Source organism: Salmo salar, chromosome 01 (genome assembly GCF_965601325.2).
Source record: "Salmo salar chromosome 01, fSalSal1, whole genome shotgun sequence".
Lineage (NCBI taxonomy): Eukaryota > Metazoa > Chordata > Actinopteri > Salmoniformes > Salmonidae > Salmo > Salmo salar.
This window is the reverse complement of record NC_138291.1, coordinates 57,057,996-57,083,169: the sequence shown is the minus strand read 5'-3', so window position 1 is coordinate 57,083,169 and position 25,174 is coordinate 57,057,996. Positions and strand designations below refer to the sequence as shown.

Sequence of the window (25,174 nt, the reverse complement as noted above, 5' to 3'; positions counted from 1 at the left end):
ATCCCTGCATTCTCTACCAGAACGTTGGTTGGCCCTCTTTGATGTCACGTAGGTTGATACATTGATTCAAAAATCGTATTACAGTGAAATGTATAACTGTAAATGTTCTACAGTGGTTTTACAGTACAGTAACACATTTTACAATCATATAAAGTACTGTAATTAATTTTTGTTAACAAACATCCTTGTGTAATAATAAGCCATTAACTAATATGTTACATTCACTGAATAAATGTAACTCCCACTAAGATATTTTATGTTTAACAATTCTGCGGTTCTGTGCTTGGTGGCCCTCAAGAGCTTTTGATGGTGACCTTGTGGTCCCCGGAAAGGAAAAGGTTTATAACCACTACATTAAAATCCAAGCCTTTGGTTTGTGTGTCTATTAAAGACACGTAGACAGTGTGCATGACCACAGTGGATTGTATTTGTTCTCTTATTAAAGACTTAGATGACAGCCTCCCAAATCCCCTGTATATCAGCTTTGGAGATATTTGAGCAAAAAATTCCTCTGTGAGTAATAACGGAAACTTGAGAGAAAGACATCTAATACCTCTGTTTGCACTGCCGTGTCTCGTCCCAGTAAGCCACATGTCAGAGTCACATGTTGGCACAGCAGTGGTAGCTGAGCGGTAATTACACCTACAGCCATTGATTGAGTTCCCTTGCTGCTACCAGGTGCTGTGCAACAAAGGAAGACAAGTAGCACTTCTGTGTGGATAATGTGAGTCTTTGAAGAGAAGAGTCTCCCCCAGCAGCAATCAAGAGCCTCCCTTCATCTGTGGCTTCAGCCCTGTGGAAGTAGAGGATGAGAGAGACTGGTCCTGAACTGTCTGAGTATCTGGAGGACACTAGGAGAGACATCTTGCTTGTTGTGAAGACAAGTACTTTAGAGCTGTCTTCAATCTCTTTATGACAAGGTTATTTGCCACGTGCACAGGCTACAACAGGTGTAAAAAAGTACCATGAAATTCATACCTTGAGAGCTCTTTCCAACAATGCTGTGATAATAATAGTAATATAGAAAATAATAGAAAATAGAATACAAAAGAAAAATATTTATTTTACATAACATTCTGGATAATCTTTATTGCCATTTCATTCATCACAAATGAACAAAATAGCATAGAAAATATACACTCAGTGTACAAATCATTAGGAACACCTTCCTAATATTGCGTTGCATCCTTATTGCCCTCAGAACAACCTCAATTTGGAGCATGGACTCTACAAGGTGTTGAAAGCGTTCCACAGGGATGCTGGCCCATGTTGACTCCAATACTTCCCGCAGCTGTGTCAAGTTGACTGGATGTCCTTTGGGTGGTGGACCATTCTTAATACACACGGGAAACTGTTGAGCATGAAAACCCCAGCAACGTTGCAGTTCTTGACACTCAAACCAGTGCGCCTGGCACCTACCACCATACCCCGTTCAAAGGCACTTAAATCTTTTGTCTTGTCCATTTACCCTCTGAATGGCACACATACACAATCCATGTCTCAATTGTCGCAAGGCTTAAAAATCCTGTCTCAATTGTCTCAAGGCGTAAAAATCCAGTATCCTCCCCTTCATTTACACGGATTGAAGTTCATTTAACAGGTGACATCAATAAGGGATCATAGCTTTCACCTTGATTCACCTGGTCAGTCTATGTAATGGAAAGAACATGTTTTGTAGACAGTGTACAGTATAACATCACTTTAAGCATCACATAAAAATACCACTTCTTAAAGAACTGAGCAACACATACACTTGATTAAACATCTTGCTGTATGAACACTGTATTTGGTAAAAATGACGGTGTATTTGACAGACATATTAGTAAATCAAGACAAAAACATAATGGCATTCTACAACATCACATGGTTATGAAAATAATGTCAAATTTAGATGGAATGACTGCATTTATTTTCCTATCTTTGTTTCACAATAACTGGTATTCAGCATTCCACATAGCTACGAAATTTTTCTGAATATAACATATGGCTTGTTAATTACAGCTGTAAAATTCCACTGTCTAGTCTCCATTCAATTCACTCCCATGAGTCTGTTCTCCTTATTAGGGCATTCTAGAAGGTGGGGCCTGTCTCTGGAAAGGGCCAGAGTTGCCTCCTCACACCATCTCCCCTTACCCATCGCTGGCCATGCTTCCCCGTCGGCTCAGCCTCAACTCCACCAGGCCCATCTTATTGATGGAGCTCTTGAGGGAGTTTTGGAACATTGAGCTGGATAAGCAGTAGATGACCGGGTCCAGGGCGCTGTTAAGGTAGGTGAAGCCAATGGACAGGCTGAAAAGCTGGCCTGCCATTTTGAAGGAGTCACAGTCCCAGGGTCTGAACGCCTTGATATAGAGCGAAACCAGGCCTGTAGCGATGCCAGGAAAGAAACACAGCACAAACACAGCCACAATTAGCCCCACCACCCGGATGGCCCGCCGCACCTTCTTCTCTTTGTCCAGCTGCCGTTGGCGCAGGATGCAGGCGATCCTGGCTGAGCAGAACAGCAGGAGCAGCAGGGGCAGGAAGAACTCCCCGATGAACACCATGTAGTGCAGCAGGATCGCCGGGGGAATCACAGAGTAGGAGCTGAAGCTGCGGCACAGGGAGACGTTGCCATGTTCGCTTAGGAGGTTGGTGGCCAGCAGGGGGAGCCGCAGGGAGATCACTACCGCCCAGATGCCCCCCGCCACCATTCCCGCCTGGGTAGATGTCATGTGGTTGATGTGGTGGTGTGGATGGACCACCTTGAAGTATCGGTCGAAGGCCACGCTAGTCATGAAGGCAATGCTTGCCGAACGGTTGACAGCCAGCATGAAGAGGTTGATCCGGCACCAGGCGTCGCCAAACACCCAGTGTTCCCCACGGAGCAGGTTGTCAATGCGGAAAGGCAGGCAGATGAGCAGCATGAAGTCAGCCAGGACCAGGTTGAAGAGAAATAGAGTGTTGACCCTCCAGATCTTCAGACGACAAGTGAAGATCCACAGGGCCACTACATTGCCTGGCAGGCCCAGTAGGAGCTCTATAATCAGGACAGGAGGCAGTATGTCGGCCACCAGATGCTGAGCGGATGGGCAGTGCAAGGACTGGTTCTCTCTGCCAGTAGAGTTATCGTGTGCTACTGTAGTCATTTCAGCCATCGTTAGATTGAGTATGATTTCGCTGCCAGGAAACGTTGGATGTTGCCGTTTTTCACAAAGTCCACCTCTTCCTTTTTTCAGAGCATCTCAGGGGAATATCTGTACAAACAAGGAAAATGTGAGAAAATAAAGTACATTTTTAACTGGGTCATGCTTTCAAGACAGACACACAGACAAATGTATTTTCTAAGAAATGTCTGTTCATTTGTATTTCTTAATTTAACCTTTATTTAACTAGGCAAGTCAGTTAAGAACAAATTCTTATTTACAATGACAGTCAAACCCGGCCAAACCCAGGCCAATTGCGGGCAGCCCTATGGGACTCCCAATCACGGCCGATGTGATTCAGCCTGGATTCAAACCAGGGACTGTAGTGTCGCCTCTTGCACTGAGATGCAGTTCCTTAGACCTCTGCGCCATTCGGGAGCCCCTTATTTGGTAAAAAATAATTTAAAAAAATAATGCTTTCCCATATGAAAGAGCTCAGCAAAACTAGACTGGTTGAGGTGCGACCCACGTGACTACACGAGCTACACTACTACAGCGTTATTCTAAATTGCTTTTTTCCCTCATCAATCTACACACAATGCCCCATAATGACAAAGCAAAAACAGGTTTTTATAAATTGTTTGTAGAGTCACCTTTTGCAGCAATTAGTCTCTTGGGGTATGTCTTCATAAACTTGGAATATCTTGTCACTGGGATTTATGCCTATTCTTCAAGGCAAAACTGCTCCAGCACCTTCAAGTTGGATGGGTTCCGCTGGTGTTCAGCAATCTTTAAGTCATACCACAGATTCTCAATTGGATTGAGGTCTGGGCTTTGACTAGGCCATTCCAAGACATTTAAATGTTTCCCCTTAAACCATTCGAGTGTTGCTTTAGCAGTATGCTTAGGGTCATTGTCCTGCTGGAAGGTGAACCTCTGTCCCAGTCTCAAATCTCTGGAAGACTGAAACAGGTTTCCCTCAAGAATTTCCCTGTATTTAGCGCCATCCATCATTCCTTCAATTCTGACCAGTTTCCCAGTCCCTGCCGATGAAAACATCCCCACAGCATGATGCTGCCACCACCATGCTTCACTGTGGGGATGGTACTCTCAGGGTGATGAGAGGTGTTGGGTTTGTGCCAGAAATAGTGTTTTCCTTGATGGCCAAAAAACTACATTTTAGTCTCATCTGACCAGAGTACCTTCTTCCATATGTTTGGGGAGTCTCCCACATGCCTTTTGGCAAACACCAAACGTGTTTGCTTATTTTTTTCTTTAAGCAATGGCTTTTTTTCTGGCCACTCTTCCGTAAAACCCAGCTCTGTGGAGTGTACGGCTTAAAGTGGTCCTATGGACAGATACTCCAATCTCCGCTGTGGAGCTTTGCAGCTCCTTCAGGGTTGTCTCTTTGTTGCCTCTCGGATAAATGCCCTCCTTGCCTGGTCCGTGCGTTCTCTTGGCAGGTTTATTTGGTGCCATATTCTTTCCATTTTTTTAATAATGGATTTAATGGTGATCTGTGGGATGTTCAATGTCTCTGATATTTTTTTATAACCCAACCCTGATCTTTACTTCTCCACAACTTTGTCCCTGACCTGTTTGGACAGCTCCTTGGTCTTCATGGTACCACTTGCTTGGTGGTGCCCCTTGCTTAGTGGTGTTGAAGACTCTCAGAACAGTTGTATAAATACTGAGATCATGTGACAGATCATGTGACACTTACATTGCACACAGGTGGACTTTATTTAACTAATTATGTGACTTCTGAAGGTAATTGGTTGCACCAGATCTTATTTAGAGGCTTCATAGCAAAGGGGATGAACACATATGCATGCACCACTTTTCCGTCTTTTATTTTTTTGTATTTTTTTTTAAACAAGTTATTTTTTTCCATTTCATGTCACCAATTTAAACTATTTTGTGTATGTCCATTACATGAAATCCATATAAAAATCAATTTAAATTATAGGTTGTAATGCAACAAAACGGACCGTTTCTCCCTGGAATATAGAGATAGCGGAATTTAATAAAGCCATGGAGTCGCTGAAAGAAGCGCACGTTAATTTTACCAATTCGGCTTGAATATGAAAGAGCAAACTGGATAATGTAGGGCAACATTACCCGGTAAACAGGATAAATAAAATCAATAAAGGATTCAGGGAGGCAATTATGAATTGAAACAATCACATAAAACCAGAATAAGAAGCTCAATTTACCAGCGTTTTGATGTCAGCATTCTATCGTCAGAAAATACATTACGATGGGGGCCAGATATGACTCTGCTCGCCTCGCAGACGTGCGAGGGGTTAGTAGAGCCATAGAGAATATCAAAGCGTAAGGAGATAGTCTCATATCTAAAACAGGGAGCTATTGGTTATGGGAAGAATGTGTGTAAGGTGACACCGGAACCTAGTGCAGTAGCAGGAAATGCAGCTATACAAGAGTTTGCATCTTTTTCAAAGGAGCAACAACTAATCGTTTTGAGGTTAGCAAGAATGGAACTTTCACATAGCGGTGTATGGTCTCTGTTCGATCAATGAGTGGTTCATAGAGATTACAGTTTAAATGTGATGGAAGACGTATTAGATCACGTTTTACCTAACTTTTATTAGAGTACCGATGGGATTTACAAATAGTCCCACTTGGTATCATTTTGCATTGAAACAATCGTTTCTGTGGTGATAAAATACGTGGATGATTTGTTATTAGCGTCGAAAGAGGGAAAATAAACTTATATGAGAGCTCACCACCTTAGTAAATTAGTTGGAGGAACAGGCAAAGCAAAATGTAACATATTTGCCGTTTTCAATTTCTGAGGGCAAGATACACATAACCCGGGATCGGGTAGAAACTATGCGTTCTGTGGCATGGCTAAACTCTCCTCGCATGCTCAGAAAAACGTAAGGGGTTTTCAATTTTGTTAGACATTTTATACCGTCATTCTCTGAAACTGCTAAGACACTTATGGGATGGAATCAAAAGTGTGAGGAAATGTTTGTCGAGTTAAAGAAGTAATTGGGTTAAGCGCCAGCGTTGGGATTGCCAAATTTAAAATTAACTTTTAAATGTTTTAGTTTATGAACATGGTGGTGGATTGAAACAAACATTTAATGATTGGAGTAAGGACAGTGGACTTATGATGATCATGTTCGGTATTTAAGTAATACTATTGGCTTTCTGATTAAAAGGTAACATTGTGAATGCTAACGAAATGTACACTTTCTTTTCCAGAAAAAGGGTTTCCATTTTCTCTTGTCGAAATGTCCTTGGAGACTGCGATACTGGGGAAAGCGGTTATTGATTGTCGGTGGTTTTAAGAGTAAAAGTATCTGGATTAGAATGTAAATGGAGTTCCGGATGGACGTTTTCTCCAGGTTTAGTTACATTATGAGTAGTGGTCATAGAGTTTTGAGAGGTTGGATATTCTTCCAACTGGAAGACACTTGATTGATTACATATTATTCTTTCAGCAGTTGCTGTTGGGACCATAATTTGGCTATCATTATGTATACATATATCTGTGGCAGGAGGAGAGGTGTTTGAGACAGAATGTTTAAATAGGGCTGTTATTTAAATATTACGAATTAGTGATCTTGCTATAAGAAGAAAGTCTGTTGTCAGGAAATGACCCATGTGTTAGTGTGTATGTCCTCAGAAGAGAAGCAGCACATAGAAGCCAGAAATAACCAAGGGCATTGGCTGAATTCTGGAGATTGAGTGTACATCAAGATACACCAGGCTGGGGGTACACTTCTTACACCACCTGTAGTGGTAAAGATCGTCATGTCTCTCTTCGGTGGGTGCATAATTCTCACAAGAAGTAAGGTCCAGCTGAATAATGGGTGAGCTTGAAAACACCATGACAGAGGACGCGGAAAGAGAGAAAGAGAGAGAGACTAGATTCCACTGTAGACATACAGATGGGTTGGGTTTGGGAGCTACTTGTTCTATTGGTTAATGCATCATGTGAAAGAGGATAGATGTTAGGGTAATTGTACTCTAAACAACATGTTGAAGGCATTAATGTGAAAGCATATACAGTGTTGAATTACTTCAAGAAGATATAATGTTGATTAGGGATATGCAGATGCCTATCAGTTGAAATGGAGCAGATGGGAAACAAAGTGAAAATGACATGATTTGGGAACACCTCTCAGAACCTGGGGCCGAAAGGGGAAGACTGGGTGGAAGCATGAGGAAGCTTTTTAGGGCTTTTATTTTTGTGGAGTCCAGAAGAAAAGTATCCTGGAGGCATAGAGTCAGGTGAAGAGACAGTGGGAATTGTCATGGTCTCAGATTTCGGTTTTCATGAATATATTTATGCATAGCATATCACATTGTCAATACTGTTATGTTTTGTTTTTTGCTTTCCAAGTCTTATGCTTAGGAACCAGAAGGAGAGGGGGTCACCAGCTTCAGCTGGAATGTTAGTTGTTGTCTGATGAGTGATGGAAATAAGAGGGTGTATGGTGTGATCATAGAACAGAGGCCATACGTCTCTAAGTTTGAATGCCTCACAGAAAGAAGGCAGAAACCTGAACCAGAGGTTCCACGTCTGGTGATCCAAGGTGACCAGGTTCGAGTGTTCCGGAAGAAAGGAATGAGCCAAGGAGGGAGGGTCCCTACAAGGTGGCTCAAACAACATTAACTGCTGTCCAGGTGAAAGGAAGCAACACGTGGTACCATCTAAACCACTGTACCAAAGTCCCAAAGACAACCACCAGGCCATGAAGACGCAGAGGATGCTAATACATCAGGTGGGTGTCCAAAGGGAACGGGAGCAGAGGAGATCGATGCACCAGGCAGGGGCCAGGCAGGAGCCAGGAAGAAGCTGAAGAAGCGGTGGATCAAGGAGCAACTTCCAACAGCAAACAGACACTATCTCCTGAATATCCAGAGAGTCCGGGAATGGGGAAGAGTGACATGCCTGTTGCTCGTGATGACATACCTACTCTGGCAGATACCCCTGACAGAGGTGCTGTCCAAGGGGACGGAGAAACAACGACAGGAGAATGGAAAGGAGACTTTCTTATCATCAACTTCTCTGTCCTCACATGGTCTTTCTAACAGACAGTGAACCAGGACAGATGAAGAATGGTAGAATGGCCTTGACAGCAACAGCGACAAACCTAGAAGATATTGTAAAATCATCTCCCACTAGAGACTAGTACACCAACTAAGACAATATCAAAATCACAAGAAAGTGGGTTGATGCAGAAAATCTGGACATCTGTTACCAACTGGGGTAGCTACAATGAAGAAACGACCCCAGAATGAAACATTGATCAAAAATGTAGAAAAGCAATTACAAATGGCTTGTATAAGTGGGCTCAGTACACAACAGCTAAACATAGGATGGACAATTGCGTTTTGTGTAGCAAATAACCTTTGTCTGATCTTTTAATAGTACCTGAACTTGCATCATTTGAAGAATGTGTTAAATGGAAAATGTTCAATGTATTCAGAGAAAATACTACATTCCTTTGTGTAACATAGAATGCAGGTTGGCATTAGGTAGCGCTAAAGGTAGAAGTGAATTAAACAAAAATTGTCACGTCCTGACCATAGTAAGTTGTTATTTTCTATGGTAGAGTAGGTCAGGGCGTGACAGGGGGTGTTTGTCTGTTTTTGTATTTCTATGTTCAGTTTCTAGTTTTGTATATCTATGTTGGTGTTGTTTGGGTTGATCTCCAATTGGAGGCAACTGATCCTCGTTACCTCTAATTGGAGGTCATATTTAAGTTGATGTTTGTTCCACCTGTTTTTGTGGGTGATTAATTTTGAGTAGTGTGTTTCTCTCTGCGTTTTGTGTTTCAAGTATTTAATGTATTGCATTTAGTTTCACGGAACAAATAAATATGTGGAACTACGAACACGCTGCATTTTGGTCCGATCCTTCAGACAGCCGTGACAAAAATATGTTGGGAGAACATGAATGTGCAACATATGACATAAGAACTGAATTAAATGGTCCTCATAATGGTAGGTTTACTGTTGTAAAAAGTAAAAATGTGTCACGTCCTGACCAGTAAAAGGGGTTGTTTGTTATTGTAGTTTGGTCAGGGCGTGGCAGGGGGTGTTTGTTTAGTGTGTTTCGGGGTTTTTGGTTTATGTTCTGTTTTGTGTTTTTTCTAGTTTTTCTATTTCTATGTTAGTTTTGTCAATGAACTCCAATCAGAGGCAGCTGTTTGTTGTTATCTCTGATTGGAGGCCATATTTAGTTGTGTGTGTTTTCACTTGTGTTTGTGGGTGATTGTTTCCTGTATAGTATGTGCACCTTACGGGACTGTTTTTGTTGTTTGTTTTGTTTAAGTGTTTTTTCCTTTATTAAAATAAAGAAGATGATAAATATACCCGCTGCATTTTGATCCGCTCCTTACGACGACCGTTACAATATGAATGTTTCTACAGCTATGATGATAGTGGGATAGATGTGAGAAACACTATTGTTAAATTATTTGGGTGTTAGAAACTGCAGGAGTTGGTAAATTTGATGATAGAGGAATGAGTGTGAATCACAAAGGTAAATGTGGTAATATAACTCAAGTAGCATTATCTCTTGAAATGTTAAAGAATCAGGATAAAGGTATAGCTGATAGTTTCAGGATGTGTGGGCAGAACAAACTCTTGAATGTCTTCCCAAAAGACTGAAGAGGTCTCTGTATTTTAGTTAGAGCGATACAACAGGTGTCTATCATTAAATCACAGCAGGATGAGTCTGTAAAGCATAGAGTACGTAGAGCCTATGAATCAGATCCAAAATTATACTTAGATGCAATTGGACAGCCGAGAGGAGTTCTTGATGAATACAAACCAAGAGATGAGGTTAAAATCAGGGTTTGAATCAATTTCTTTGGATAACACCTAATAATAACAATGTACAAGATGGATCTTTTCCTTTAGCTATGACCAAACTGAAGGGATTGCGACAAGAGGTTAAGGATTTAATACCCATGCTTGGGACTGGTTGGATTTAGCTTTAGGTAAATGGGGTTACTCCAGGAGGAGGATATGATTACAATGATCAAGGTTTTCATGTTTTTAGTAAAGCACCTGATTCTAATGTGCTTGATTGAAAACTGGACTGCTGCAATATGTATAACCTTGTAATCGCTTGCTATGGAGTGTATTTTCTATTTCCTTTCTACCTTTGACAAGGGATAAATGAAGTTAGAACTTCTGAATTTTGTTTACTTAAACTAGTAGGTAACATGGGGAAATTCCGGTTACAAGTGTCTACGGACCATGTCCTTAATTAACAGGTGTTTCAGTTGTGATATCACTGTTGTTACAGAGGTGTCCGCAAGGAAGGATCTTGCTTATGTGTTGTATTTAGAATGACAAGGGTTTTCTTATTTTCTTTATGTTTTACATAACCTCATGCAAGGCTATCTCAGCTATGTATTACATGCTAATGCTTTTACATTGTATTTTCAGTTTGATTTTACTTTGCATTTGTCACGTCCTGGCCAGTATAAGGGTTAATTGTTATGGTAGTTTGGTCAGGACGTGGCAGAGGGTATTTGTTTTATGTGGTCCGGGGTGGTGCTTTGGTAAAAGGGTGTTTGATTTAGTATTTCCGGGTTTTTGGTTTATGGTCTATGTTTATGTATTTCTATGTGTAGTCTAGTAAGTGTGTTTCTATGTGGAGTTAATTGGGGTGGACTTCCAATTGAAGGCAGCTGTGTGGTGTTGCTTTTGATTGGAAGTCCTATATTAGTTGGGTGTGTTTGTGGGAAATTGTTCTGTGTTTAGCCTTGTGCCTTGCCAGACTGTCAGTGGATCGTTCGTTCTCTTGTTTGTGGTTTTTGTGTTTCGTTTTGATTTAATAAATGTTCAAAAATGAACAATCACAGTCCTGCTGCATTTTGGTCCTCCTTCACCGACGATATCCGTGACAGTATTTGTACAGATTGGATCTTTTACTTCTTTCCATTGTATATGAATGGAGATGTTTGATCAGGTCTTTGTGTTTATGGAGTCCCAATCGTTAGGCCAGATAGGGGGAAGTTTGCCCAGTGCTTGATGATTTATGCTCCCTTGCCTTTGATTTATTTGTGTGTTTTAGTGTGAGACTGTTTAGTCTCAAATGGGAGATTATGTGGGAGCAAAGCTCATGACGATGATAACGGTTCCATTATTAGCAGCATTTAGGCTGTCCACTTTGAACAGCTGAGACAGAATAGCAATATAAGGAATGGAACGTATATGACCAGGGCCTGCTACCATTATAACCTATACAGCTGTCAGATGTGGGCAAGAACTGAGATGGAGAGATAATAATGGAGAAAGGTCAAGGAAAGCTATTTTCATATAGAGGGAGAGGACTCTATACGTTATGCAAAGACAGAATCCTACGAAGGTAGGACTCTAAAATGAGAATTTAGTATTTTTCATGGAAGGGCTCGGCTCTGTTACGTGTGTAATAGGGTCCTTCCATGGAAGGGCTCGGCTTTGCTACTCTGTATTAAAGTCTATATTGAATTCACAAGTTCTCGTAAGAGTGTTATATTTCTGAGGCAATATTCCACGACAGTAGCAGCTAGCTAGCTGCGATGATCCGATGCAAAGGTCCAGAGCTTACGTCAGGAATGTAGCGGCTTCTAGTCGTGTTAGTGAAGAGTCCAGGAGGCATCAGCTGTGTATCTGCTGATAATAATGTTTACATATTGCTTTACTCATCTCATATGTATATACTGTATTCTATTCTACTGTATTTTAGTCAATGCACTCCAACATTGCTTGTCCTAGTATTTATACATATATATAATACCTAGGTGTCTGGTTAGACTGTAAGCTCTCCTTCCAGACTCACATCAAACATCTCCAATCCAAAGTTAAATCTAGAATTGGCTTCCTATTTCGCAACAAAGCATCCTTCACTCATGCTGCCAAACATACCCTCGTAAAACTGACCATCCTACCGATCCTCGACTTCGGCGATGTCATTTACAAGATAGCCTCCAATACCCTACTGAATAAACTGGATGCAGTCTATCACAGTGCCATCCGTTTCATCAACAACGCCCCATATACTACCCACCACTGCGCCCTGTACGCTCTCGTTGGCTGGCCCTCGCTTCATACAAACCCACTGGCTCCAGTTCATCTACAAGACCCTGCTAGGTAAAGTCCCCCCTTATCTCAGCTCACTGGTCACCATAGCAGCACCCACCTGTAGCACGCGCTCCAGCAGGTATATCTCTCTGGTCACCCCCAAACCCAATTCCTCCTTTGGCCGTCTCTCCTTCCAGTTCTCTGCTGTCAATGACCGGAACGAACTACAAAAATCTCTGAAACTGGAAACGCTTATCTCCCTCACTAGCTTTAAGCACCACCTGTCAGAGCAGCTCACATATCACTGCACATAGCCCATCTATAATTTAGCCCAAAACTACCTCTTCCCCTACTGTATTTATTTATTTATTTATTTATTTTGCTCCTTTGCACCCCATTATTTCTATTTCTACTTTGCACTTTCTTCCACTACAAATCTACCATTCCAGTGTTTTACTTGCTATATTGTATTTACTTTGCCACCATGGCCTTTTTTTTGCCTTTACCTCCCTTATCTCACCTCATTTGCTCACATTGTATATAGACTTATTTTTCTACTGTATTATTGACTGTATGTTTTACTCCATGTCTAACTCTGTGTTGTTGTATGTGTGTCGAACTGCTTTGCTTTATCTTGGCCAGGTCGCAATTGTAAATGAGAACTTGTTCTCAACTTGCCTACCTGGTTATTTAACCTACCTGGTTAAATAAATAAATATATATATCTTATTTCCATTCTTTTACTTTTAGATGCGTTTGTATTGTTGTGAATTGTTAGATACTACTGCACTGTTGGAGCTAGGAACACAAGCATTTCATTACACCCGCAATAACATCTGCTAAATATGTGTATGTGACCAATAACATTTTATTTGATTTAAATAGTGACTTCCCATTTTTCCAATTAAACAATGTTCTGTTTTAAATTCAAATATTACACACCCTTTCACTTCTTTGTATATTCCAGCCTCACTTGCCATGCATTCAAAAACACACAGCGTAGAATTAAACGACGTATGTTCTAAGCTCAAAATGGACTCCTCCCTTCAATGCATGTTCACTGGAAATGCTTGCTATGTTTGCTTGTAAACACTATTTTTCATGAACAGCTTATGAAATTGCCTGTTGATGTAGAATAAGCCTTTGATGAGAAACATGAAACAGAAACAACATTTCGAAACAACATACAGTTTATATGTATTGTTACGTTCCCCACAAAGAAAACCTAAAATGACGCTCAAACAGAAGGGGAAACTAACAGAGTCACTGACCAACAACCAAAAATGAAACAGGTGGGGTTTTAGGCGGGGTTCTGAAATACACTGGATCCTATAAGACACCCACCATGAGCGACCACTAAATTTGCCCAAGAAGAAGCAAACAAAAGAAAAACCCACAACAAACTTAAAGACAGGAATCAAACCAAAAAGGTAGAGCAAAACAAAATCTGGGAAATCAGAGAAAGGATTGTTTGTCTAGAAATCAAAATAGGGAGAGCCAACTAAAGATCAACCAAAGACAACTGCTAGCTAATATTGCAAGTTATAGCATTGTAATAGTGTATGTGTCAGTTGTCTAAGGAGGACATTAAACTCAACCATCTAGTTATCGGTCGTGGCATCCCTTTCACCCACACACCTCACAAGTGTAATCACGACAATATTAGAACATTTTAACATATTTAAAATATGTATCCGCTACTCACCAGTTGAGTCATGCGTTTGGGGTCAGTGTGACAACAATTGGGTTTGAAAGGCAGTCTATGCTCCCCTCAACATATTGTATCTCCTCTGTGTGTCTCCACTGTTCAGGCTTTTCTGTTGGTTTAAAGAGGAACGTCTTGAGATTGAATTTAAGAAGCACTTCCTCTGAGGACTGGCCAGAGCCAGTGTGACATCATAAACAGCAAGATCTCTGAGCTAATTCAGGAAGTTTGCAATCACAACCCAACCTTCATTTCAACATCCTCTGGCTCACCCACACCAGTTTATCTTTGTCATCGTTCTGACATGCTACTACTTGTTCACAGAAATAGGGGATTTTGTTCCAAATACCAGCGAATCATGATATAGACTTAACATGAGATACGAGAAGGTGAAATGTGCTGGCTTTATAAGAAGAAAACTAGGCATACATCTGCTAGATTACTTTTTGCTGAGGCACTCAGTTCCGCTTTTACCCAAGAGTCATCAAATCAAACTTGATTTGTCACATGCGCCGAATACAACAAGTGTAGACCTTACCGTGAAATGCTTACTTACAAGCCCTTAACCAACAGTGCAGTTCAAGAAGAGTTAAGAAAATATTTACCAAATTAAGTAAAAATAAAAAATGATAAAAAAGTAACATAATAACATAACAATAACGAGGCTATATACAAGGGGGCACCGGTACCAAGTCAGTGTGCGGGGGTACAGGTTAGTTGAGGTAATTTGTACATGTAGGTAGGGATGAAGTGACTATAAATAGATAATAAACAGCGAGTAGCAGCAGTGTACAAAACAATGTAAATAGTCCGGTAGCCATTTGATTAATTGTTCAGCAGTCTTATGGATAGGGAGTAGAAGCTGTTGAGGAGCCTTTTGGTCCTTGACTTGGCACTCCGGTACTGCTTGCCTTGCAGTAGCAGAGAAAACAGTCTATGACTTGGGTGACTGGAGTCTGACAATTTTATAGGCTTTCCTCTGACACTGCCTGTTATATAGGAAGCTTGGCCCCAGTGATGTATTGGGCTGTATGCACTATGCTCTGTAGCGCCTTACGGTCAGATGCCGAGCAGTTGCCATACCAGGCAGTCACGCAACCGGTCAGGATGCCCTCAATGGTGCAGCTGTAGAACTTTGAGGAACTGGGGATCCATGCCATATCTTTTCAGTCTCCTAAGGGGAAAATGGTTTTGTCGTGCCCTCTTCACGACTGTCTTGGTGTGTTTGGACCATGATAGTTCGTTGGTGGTGATGTGGACACCAAGGAACTTGAAACTCTCGACCCGCTCCACTACAGCCCAGTCGATGTTAATGTTCGGCCCGCCTTTTCCTGTAGTCCACGATCAGCTCCTTTGTCTTGCTTACATTGAGGGAGATGTTGTCCTGAGACCACACTGCCAGTTCTCTGATCTCCTCCCCATAGGCTGTCTCATCATTGTCTGTGATCAGGCCTACCACTGTTGTGTTGTCAGCAAACTTAATGATGGTGTTGGAGTCGTGTATGGCCACGCAGTCGTGGGTGAACAGGGAGTACAGGAGGTGGCTAAGTACACACCCCTGAGGGGCCTCAGTGTTGAGGATCAGCGTGGCAGACGTGTTGTTGCCAACCCTTATCACCTGGGGGACGGCCCATTAGGAAGTCCAGGATCCAGTTGCAGAGGGAGGTGTTTAATCCCAGGATCCTTAGTTTAATGATGAGCTTCGTGAGCTCTATGGTGTTGAATGCTGAGCTGTAGTCAATGAACAGCATTCTCACATAGGTGTTCCTTTTGTCCAGGTGGGAAAGGGCAGTGTGGACTACGATTGAGAGTGCGTCATCTGTAGATCTGTTGAGGCGGTATGCGAATTGGAGTGGGTCTCTGGGAGGATGCTGTTGATGTCAGCCATGACCAGCCTTTCAAAGCTCTTCATGGCTACAGACGTGAGTGCTATGGAGCGGTAATCATTTAGGCAGGTTACCTTTGCTTCTTTGGGCACAGGGACTATGGTGGTCTGCTTGAAACATGTAGGTATTACAGACTCGGTCAGGGAGAGGTTGAAAATGTCAGTGAAGATACTTGCCAGTTGATCCACGCATGCTTGGAGTACACGTCCTGGTAATCCGTCTGGCCCTGCAGCTTTGTGAATGTTGACCTGTTTAAAGGTCTTGCTCACGTCGGCTACCGAGAGCGTTATCATACAGTCATCCAGAACAGCTGGTGCGCTCGTGCATGCTTCAGTGTTTCTTTCCTCGACACAACCATAAAAGGCATTTAGCTCGTTTGGTAGGCTCACGTCACTGGGCAGCTTGCGTCTGGGTTTCCCTTTGTAGTCCGTAATAGTTTTCAAGCCCTAACCACATCTGACGAGCGTCATAGTCGGTGTAGTAGGATTCAATCTTAATCCTGTATTGACGCGTTGCTTGTTTGATGGTTCGTCTGAGGGCATAGCCGGATTTCTTATAAGCCTCCGGATTAGTGTCCTGCTCCTTGAAAGCGGCAGCTCTAGCCTTTAGCTCGATGCGGATGTTTTCTGTAATCCATGGCTTCTGGTTGGGACATGTACGTACGGTCACAATGGGGACGACGTCGTCAATGTACTTATTGATGATGCTAATGACTGAGGTGGTATACTCCTCAATGCCATTGGATGAATCCCGGAACATATTCCAGTCTGTGCTAGCAAAACAGTCCTGTTGCGTAGCATCCGCGTCATCTGACCACTTCCGTATTGAGCGAGTCACTGGTACTTCCTGCTTTAGTTTTTGCTTTTAAACAGGAATTAGGAGGATAGAATTATGGTCAGATTTACCAAATTAAGGTCGGGGGAGAGCTTTGTTTGCATCTCTGTGTGTGGAGTAAAGATGGTCTAGAGTTTTTTTCCCTCTGGTTGCACATGTGACATGCTTGTAAAAATTTGGTAAAACTGATTTAAGTTTGCCTACATTAAAGTCCCCGGCCACTAGGAGCGCCGCTTCTGGATGAACATTTTTTGTTTGCTTATGGCCTTATAGAGTTGGTTGAGTGCAGTGTTAGTGCCAGCATTGGTCTGTGGTGGTAAATAGATGGCTATGAATAATATAGATGAGTACTCTCTTGGTAGATAGTGTGATCTACAGTTTATCACAGGCTACTCTACCTCAGGCAAGCAATACCTCGAGACTTCTTTAATATTAAACATTGCGCAGCTGTTATTGACAAAAAGGACAACAAAGTCAAGGTATTGGAGTGGCCATCACGAAGCCCTGACCTCAATCCTATAGAATATTTGTGGGCAGAACTGAACAAGCATGTGCGAGCAAGGAGGCCTACAAACCTGACTCAGTTACACCAGTTCTGTCAGGAGGAATGGGCCAAAATGCACCCCTTATTGTGGGAAGCTTCTGGAAGGCTACCCGAAGCGTTTGACCCAAGTTAAACAATTTAAAGGCAATGCTACCAAATACTAATTGAGTGTATGTAAACTTCTGACCCACTGGGAATGTGATGAAAGAAATAAAAGCTGAAATAAATCATTATTTCTACTATTATTCTGACATTTCACATTCTTAAAATAAAGTGGCGATCCTAACTGACCTAAGACAGATAATTTTTACTAGGATTAAATGTCAGGAATTGTGAAAAACTGAGTTTAAATGTATTTGGCTAAGGTGTATGTAAACTTCTTACTTCAACTGTATATATACAGTTGAAATCAGAAGTTTACATACACTTAGGTTGGAGTCATTAAAACTCGTTTTTCAACCACTCCACAAATGTGTTAACAAACTATAGTTTTGGCAAGTCGGTTAGGACATCTACTTTGTGCATGACACAATTAATTTTTCCATCAATTGTTTACAGACAGATTATTTCAATGTATCACAATTCCAATGGGTCAGAAGTTTACATACACTAAGTTGACTGTGCCTTTAAACAGCTTGGAAAATTCCAGAAAATGATGTCATGGCTTTAGAAGCTTCTGATAGGCTTATTGAAATCATTTGAGTCAATTGGAGGTGTACCTGTGGATGAATTTCAAGGCCTACCTTCCAACTGAGTGCCTCTTTGCTTGACATCATGGGGAAATCAAAAGCAAACAGCCAAGACCTCAGGAAAAGAATTGTTGACCTCCACAAGTCTGGTTCATCCTTGGTAGCAATCCGAACACTTGAAGGTACTACGTTCATCTGTACAAACAATAGTATGCAAGTATAAACACCATGGGACCATGCAGCAGTCATACCACTCAGGAAGGAGACGCGTTCTGTCTCCTAGAGATGAACTTACTTTGGTGCGAAAAGTGCAAATCAATCCCAGAACATGTATTTTGCTAAGGTGTATGTAAACTTCCGACTTCAACTGTATACATACATACCCACCCTGAGAGCACCCTACTACGGGCCCAAGTCAATGGGGGCCGGCCTGGCTGATTTATGGAAGTTTTTAAAAATTCTCAGAAAAACGACTAAGTCCAAAAATCTCAGAAAAATCGGCTATGTTTTATTTTTGGGTTACCAGGACCATTTAAAAAAAAAAAACGGTTTTATATACTTTTAAAGGCCATAACCACCTCCTTCACCACCGTGGGTGCACCCCACTGTGGTCCCAAGTCAGTGGGATGAAGAATGAGTGTTTTATGGATGTTTTAAGGTTTGGTGGGGACGTGTCCGTAGCATATATGCACGTGGTTTTATTTTGGGTTACTAGGGGTGAAATTTGAAAAACGGTTTTAAATACTTATAAACCCCCCCCCCCCCCAAAAAAACACTTTAAACTTGAATAAATCGAAAAGTACAACTCCAAGCCGGATGGGGGTTTTTTTGCACGAAAGGGCACATTTAAACGAACATTTCCATATAATTTAAACCGTTTTTCCATAAAAATGTATAATAGAAAATCGAGTTAAGTTTTTGAAAATAAGTTCCCGAAAAATTTTTTTCCTATGCATGCGAAATTTTTCATAGTTTTGATCTCTTCACTATTATTCTACAATATAGAAAAAAGTAAAAATAAAGAAAAAAAAACCTTGAATGAGTAGGTGTGTCCAAACTTTTGACTGGTACTGTATATTGTAGAATAATAGTGAAGAGATCAAAACTATGAAATAACACATATGGAATCATGTAGTAACCAAAACAGTGCTAAACAAATCAAAATATATTTTATATTTGAGATTCTTCAAATAGCCACCCTTTGCCTTGGTGAGAGCTTTGCACAATCTTGGCCTTCTCTCAAGCTTTGCATGGAATATCAAAGAGGCTTTTTATAGGAAAGCATGTATTGAAATTGTGTGTTTCCCCTTTGAGTCACAGCTTCCACATTCATTGCACTTGGTAAGGAGATTGGCAAATAATTTTCATTTTTACCAATATAAGACATACCGACATAGATACAATCAAACATGGGTGGTGCTACAAATACAGTAGTAAGCATATAACTACATGTTTAACTATATACTGTATAACTGCAGTGGTAGAATATTTTTAGAGTGTATTCTTACAACCATTTAGCAAACTTTACTCGGTGTAAGAGTCACACTGGATGTAAGGGTTAAACATAAGTCGAGAACGAAGTTGATGATACAACTAGTGGAAAAATACAAAGTTATAAACACAAGTGGAAATTATTTGGAAATAATAAGGGTGGCATACATTTCCTTCTCGATCTATCTTTGAATGTTTGGGATATTCATGTTTCCTTGCCTGGTGAACCTGTCAAAATGACATTTCTAATATTGCATAACTAAATAGTTAGTAGGTTTCACAAATAATTGGTCCTGTAACCGAGCTGTAACTGAAAATTAAAACATGCATAGTGAACCATCTCAAACCATCCCACTTGGACATGGTAATAAATCATAACGGCAACAGATTATTAAGAAAGAAGCATAAATGTGACACAGATTAATAGAGTTGTCTCCTGATATGCACTGGCATGGGTCTACCATGACTATGTGCACTAAGCCAGACCATACAGATATAGGGAGAAGTCAAGAAAATGTATTTTGTGAAAATGATTAACTGCTCTGTGTTGCATAATACTATAACTGTCCACATCACTAAGGAATTAACATGGTCCACACACCCACACAGTTGTAAAGAGGGCACGACAGCGCTTCTTCCCCCTCAGGTGGCTGAAAAGATTTTGGGATGGGCCCTCAGATCCTCAAAAAGTTCTACAGCTGCATCATTGAGAGCATCTTGACTGGCTTCATCAACACTTGGTACGGCAACTGCAAGGCATTTAACCGCAAGGCCCTACAGAGAGTGGTGAGTATGCCCCAGTACATCACTGGGGCCAAGCTCCCTGCTATCCAGGACCTCTATCAAATCAAATGTAATTTGTCACGTGCGCCGAATACAACAGGTGTAGATCTTACAGTGAAATGCTTACTTTCAAGCCCTAACCAACAAAAGTATATATTTAAATAAAAAACAAATAACAATAATGTAACAATCGTCGTAAGGAGGAGACCAAGGTGCAATGTGGTAAGTGCTTATGTTTACTTTTATTTAACTCAGAACACTAAACAAAATAAAGAAAAGGAAAACGAACGTTACGTTCTGCAGGCTTACACAGAGCTGTACAAAAACAAGATCCCACAACTGAAGGAGAAAAAAGGCTGCGTAAGTATGATTCCCAATCAGAGACAACTGTCACGTCGGACTGGCTGATAGGTGGAATCAAGTGCAGGAGACAGAGGTGCTGGAGGGGAGTGTCTTTTAATAATCCTTATTCACACACACGCCGAAAAGCACAGGGCGCTATACAAAGTTCCAGTATTGGTTAACTGCGCCCGTACAGCACAAAATATAATTCCTAAGGCAAGGAGCGCAGCCCGGTAAATCCTTCTACAAAAAAAAAAAAAAAAAAAATGTCGATCACACAACGTGGACAATAAACAATCCCGCACAAAATCCCAACTGAAAACACACATTAAATAAGTCCCCACTAATGACATACACAAAACAGGTGCGGAACAGACAGACAAAACTAGACACAGAAACAACGATCGGTGGCAGCTAATAGGCCGGCGACGACGACTGCCGAGCGCCGCCCGACCGAGGAGGGGCGCCACTTTCGTTGGATCCTGTGACAACAACGATAGACAGCTGCCTCTGATTAGGAACCATACTCTGCCAAACACAAAGAAATAGAAAACATAGAATAGAACAGAGAAATACAAAATCTAGAATGCACACCCTGACCTAACCAAAATAGAGAAATAAAAAGGGCTCTCTATGGTCAGGGTGTGACAAATAACAATTAAAAGTAACAAATAATTAAAGAGCAGCAGTAAAATAACAATAGCGAGGCTATGTACAGGGGGTACCAGTACAGAGTCAATGTGCAGGGGCACAAGTTAGTCGAGGTAATTGATGTAATATGTACATGTTTTTAGAGTTATTAAAGTGACTATACATAGATCATAACAGAGAGTAGCAGCAGTGTAAAGAGGGGGGGAATGCAAATAGTCTGGGTAGTTATTTGATTAGATGTTCAGGAGTCTTATGGCTTGGGTGTAGAAGCTGTTTAGAAACCTCTTGGACCTAGACTTGGATTTCTGGAATCGCTTGCCATGTGGTAGCAGAGAGAACAGTCTATGACTAAGGTGGCTGGAGTCTTTGACAATTTTTAGGGCCTTCCTCTGACACCGCCTGGTATAGAGGTTCTGGATGGCAGGAAGCTTGGCCCCAGTGATGTACTTGTCACGTCCTGACCAGTAAAAGGGGTTAATTGTCATTGTAGTTTGGTCAGGGCGTGGCAGGGGGTGTTCGTTGTGTGGTTCGGGGTTATGTTCTAGTTTTTCTATGTTTCAATCTAGCTTTTCTATGTCTGTTAGTTTTGGCAATGACCTCCAATTAGAGGCAGCTGGTTGTTGTTGTCTCTAATTGGAGGCCATATTTAGTTTGGTTAGTTTTCTCTTGTGTTTTGTGGGTGGTTGTTTCCTGTATAGTCCGTGCACCTTACGGGACTGTTTTCGTCGTTTGTTTTGTTTAAGTGTTTTTCCTTCAATAAAGAAGAAGATGATACATATACCCGCTGCATTTTGGTCCACTCCTTACGATGAACGTTACAGTACTGGGCCGTATGACTACCCTCTATAGTGCCTTGCGGTCGGAGGCCGAGCAGTTGCCATACCAGGCAGTGTCAGAGGAATAACCAAAATATTGTCAATTTACTCCAGTCATCCAAGCCATAGATTGTGCTCTCTGTAACGGCTGTCTGAAGAAGTAGACCAAGGCGCAGCGTGTTGAGTGCTTATATTTAATGGTAATCGAGACACTTTGAACAAAACAAGAAAATGACATCCAAACAGTTCTGTCAGGTATAACAAAACACTAAACAGAAATTAACTACCCACAAACCCCAAAGGAAAACAGGCTGCCTAAGTATGACTCCCAATCAGTGACAACGATGTACAGCTGTCCCTGATTGAGAGCCATACCAGGCCAAAACAAAGAAATACAAATCATAGAAAAAAAGGACGTAGAATGCCCACCCAAATCACACCCTGACCAAACCTAAATAGAGACATAGAAAAGGGTCTCTCAGGTCAGGGTGTGACAAACTCTCCCTGGCTGTTTCATTAGACCTACACTACGATCAGACAATGATCAGCTAGGCAGAAATTGTACATATTTAAATGTATATAAAATATATGCAACACATTTTCCATTAACAGGTTTCTGTGCCAATGCACCACAACCAATAAGCAAAGCATACCGACTTCGGGCGCTTCAACATCATGGTTTGCATTTTCAACACCACAATCTGCAAACTTTGGATGTTGGAATTATATTTTGGACGTGACACTCTGCTACCACACGGCAAGCGGTACTAGTAAGTCTGGAACCAACAAGACACTGAACAGCTTCTACCACCAATCAATACGACTGATAAACCAGACTGCTTAATAGCTAATCAAATGGCTTCACAGTCTACCTGCATTGACCCTTTTTTGAACTAACTCTCTTGCACTGACTCTATGCACACAATGGACTCTACCCACACACTCACACATGAAATACTTACACTGACACCCTAACATACACTACATATGCCCACACACACACACACACACACACAAAACAGGCGCACACATGCATAGCTGCGGGAAGATGTTTGGGGGTGTGTGTGTTGCGTATATCGGTCTGCTAATACAGGACTAGTAAAGGACCAATGCACTACTTTTGTGAAGAAAAAACGAATATATTATTAATAAATACAACAACAAAAATTCAGGGGATGCAGCAGCACTCTCAGCACCCCTACTTCCTGCGGCTATGCATGCATGCATACTGACGCCACACACACTGACACACACACACTTTCACAATCACCACATACGCTGCTGCTGCAGCTCATTCTATTATCTATCTTTTCTGTTGCCCTGTCAATTTACCCCTACCTAGATGTACATAGCTACCACTATTACGTCGTACCATTGCACATCGACCCGGTATTGGTACTCCCTGTATATAGTGTGGCAAACCTCTTCGAAGCTAGGAGCGTTTGTCACAAATTAAGTGGGAAACTGTCACCAAAGTCAGCCCAGAATTAAAGTTATTTCGAACATGACAGTACCTGTATGTTTGTTTCTCTGTCCTGGTCCACCCAGGCCGCAGGTAAGGTCAAGGATAGCAGGGTTCGGTACACAAATCTGGTTCTCGGTAGGTCCAGGTCTAAACGCCAACAGGTAAGTCCAAAACAGTCCAGCTCGTACATGGTAAATCCAGCCAATGTAGATTGTCTCTTTCTCTATGGTTCATAGATCCTTCCCGCCCTCTCTCTCTCTTCCTGGTTTTTCTTGACCCTTTATCTGTGGGTCGGCTCCACCTTCTCAGGGTTCCCCTTGCTTCTGGGAATTGTAGTTTTGGCCGTCGGCCATTTTGATCTGTAGTTCTGATCGGGGTGGCCATTTTAGTGATCGGGCAGAGCCCGTTTATTAGTTCTGCCCTCACATATCTGCCATTTATCACTCGACTCCCTTCTTTGCCACAATAGCCACGTTATTTTTACTTGTTATTGTTGATGAACAGTCTGGACTGTTCTCACATTGAACAGTCCAGACTGTTCAAAGGACAGTACCATCAAACCAGACAGGCAAATTCAGGGCAGCTAAGACATCCTAAGTCAAGGACAAATCACCTTAAATCTACAGTTTTATATAGAGTCATAGCTGAATGGAACTCTTTACCAAGCCATATTTCTCAGGATAAAAAGTAAATCCACCTTCAAGATAGATCTTATGACTGGACAGGAAATAGAAAGCATCAACTGAATGATACATGTGTTTCCTGTCAGGTATTTTAATTGTCTGTATTGTCTACCTGTTGAATGTTTGTGAAGTCTTGATTTGTGGTTGTTTGTAATGCCTTGTTAATTGGTGTTGGACCCCAGGAAGATTAGATAGCGTTACGGCGTTAGCTAATGGGGATCCTAATAGAATTGACAAAAATGACAAATCAGTACCATAGACAGCCACATGATATTTAGCAACATTGATTGGAGTAAATAGTTTTTGGTATCTTTAAGTTTGTTTTCAGTGTATTAAACTCAGCATATATAGCCTTGTTGATTTGATAATGTTTAAATGTTTAAGTTGAAATGGTGCTGGAATGGCGGAGGCTGTTCTCCCATTGTCTTTGGGCTGACTTACGGTAACTCCATGGCTCTAAATCAGTAGTTGTTTAGTAAACTGTTGAAAACATTAACTTGCTTGACCACGCTGCAGGTTATATAACTGATTGTTACATACAATATTTGCTATGTGGACTTGCTTTCTGGTTTTGTGATGTCTTTTTTACTGGCTTGGCTTCCCCAGAGATTTTACCCACGCAAAGCTACTGCCTCTATCCCATAATATGCAGAGCATACGTAGAAACACAATACACCATGTCATTGACAGCATGCTCACAGATCCCCTTAATTCCATCGTTTTAAGTAAGCATGGTAAATAAACTGTCACTTTAACTCTACCTACATATTACCTCAATTACCTTGACTAACCTGTGCCCCCGCACATTGACTCTGTACCGGTACCCCCTGTATAAAGCCTTGTTATTGTTATTTTACTGCTGCTCTTTAATGATTATTTATTTTTACTTATTAACACTTATTTTTTGTTAAAACGGCATTGTTGGTTAAGGGCTTGTAAGTAAACATTTAACTGTAAGGTCAACACCTGTTGTATATGGCGCATGTGACAAATAGAATTTGATTTGATTTTAAACTGTCAACATGGTAAGGTTTACAAAATAATCCTAAAATGTGAAATTTACAATTTAAAATGTCAGACTTGATTTGCCCTAATGAAAAATGT

At 41.3% G+C, this 25,174-nt stretch overlaps 1 protein-coding gene across 2 annotated transcripts; it reads right to left on the bottom strand.

Moving 5' to 3' along the window:
- Positions 1 to 1,038: 1,038 nt before the first annotated feature.
- LOC106605202 (hydroxycarboxylic acid receptor 2) lies at positions 1,039 to 23,852 on the bottom strand. Of its 2 annotated transcripts, none has more exons than XM_014200604.3 (2): positions 23,437 to 23,852; positions 1,039 to 3,236 (listed from the first exon to the last, which is right to left on the bottom strand). In XM_014200604.3, exon 2 carries the CDS (start codon positions 3,135 to 3,137, stop codon positions 2,130 to 2,132), a length of 1,008 nt encoding a protein of 335 aa, XP_014056079.1. In that variant the 5' UTR covers positions 3,138 to 3,236; positions 23,437 to 23,852; the 3' UTR covers positions 1,039 to 2,129. The 2 variants fall into 2 exon arrangements, with proteins under 2 accessions (XP_014056079.1, XP_014056069.1); XM_014200594.3 differs by lacking the exon at positions 23,437 to 23,852 and adding an exon at positions 13,888 to 14,035.
- Between the last annotated feature and the right edge of the window lie 1,322 nt (positions 23,853 to 25,174).

Bases quoted from the DNA above. Each gene is read 5' to 3' on its own strand.
- LOC106605202 (XM_014200604.3), bottom strand. From the start codon at position 3,137: ATGGCTGAAATGACTACAGTAGCACACGATAACTCTACTGGCAGAGAG.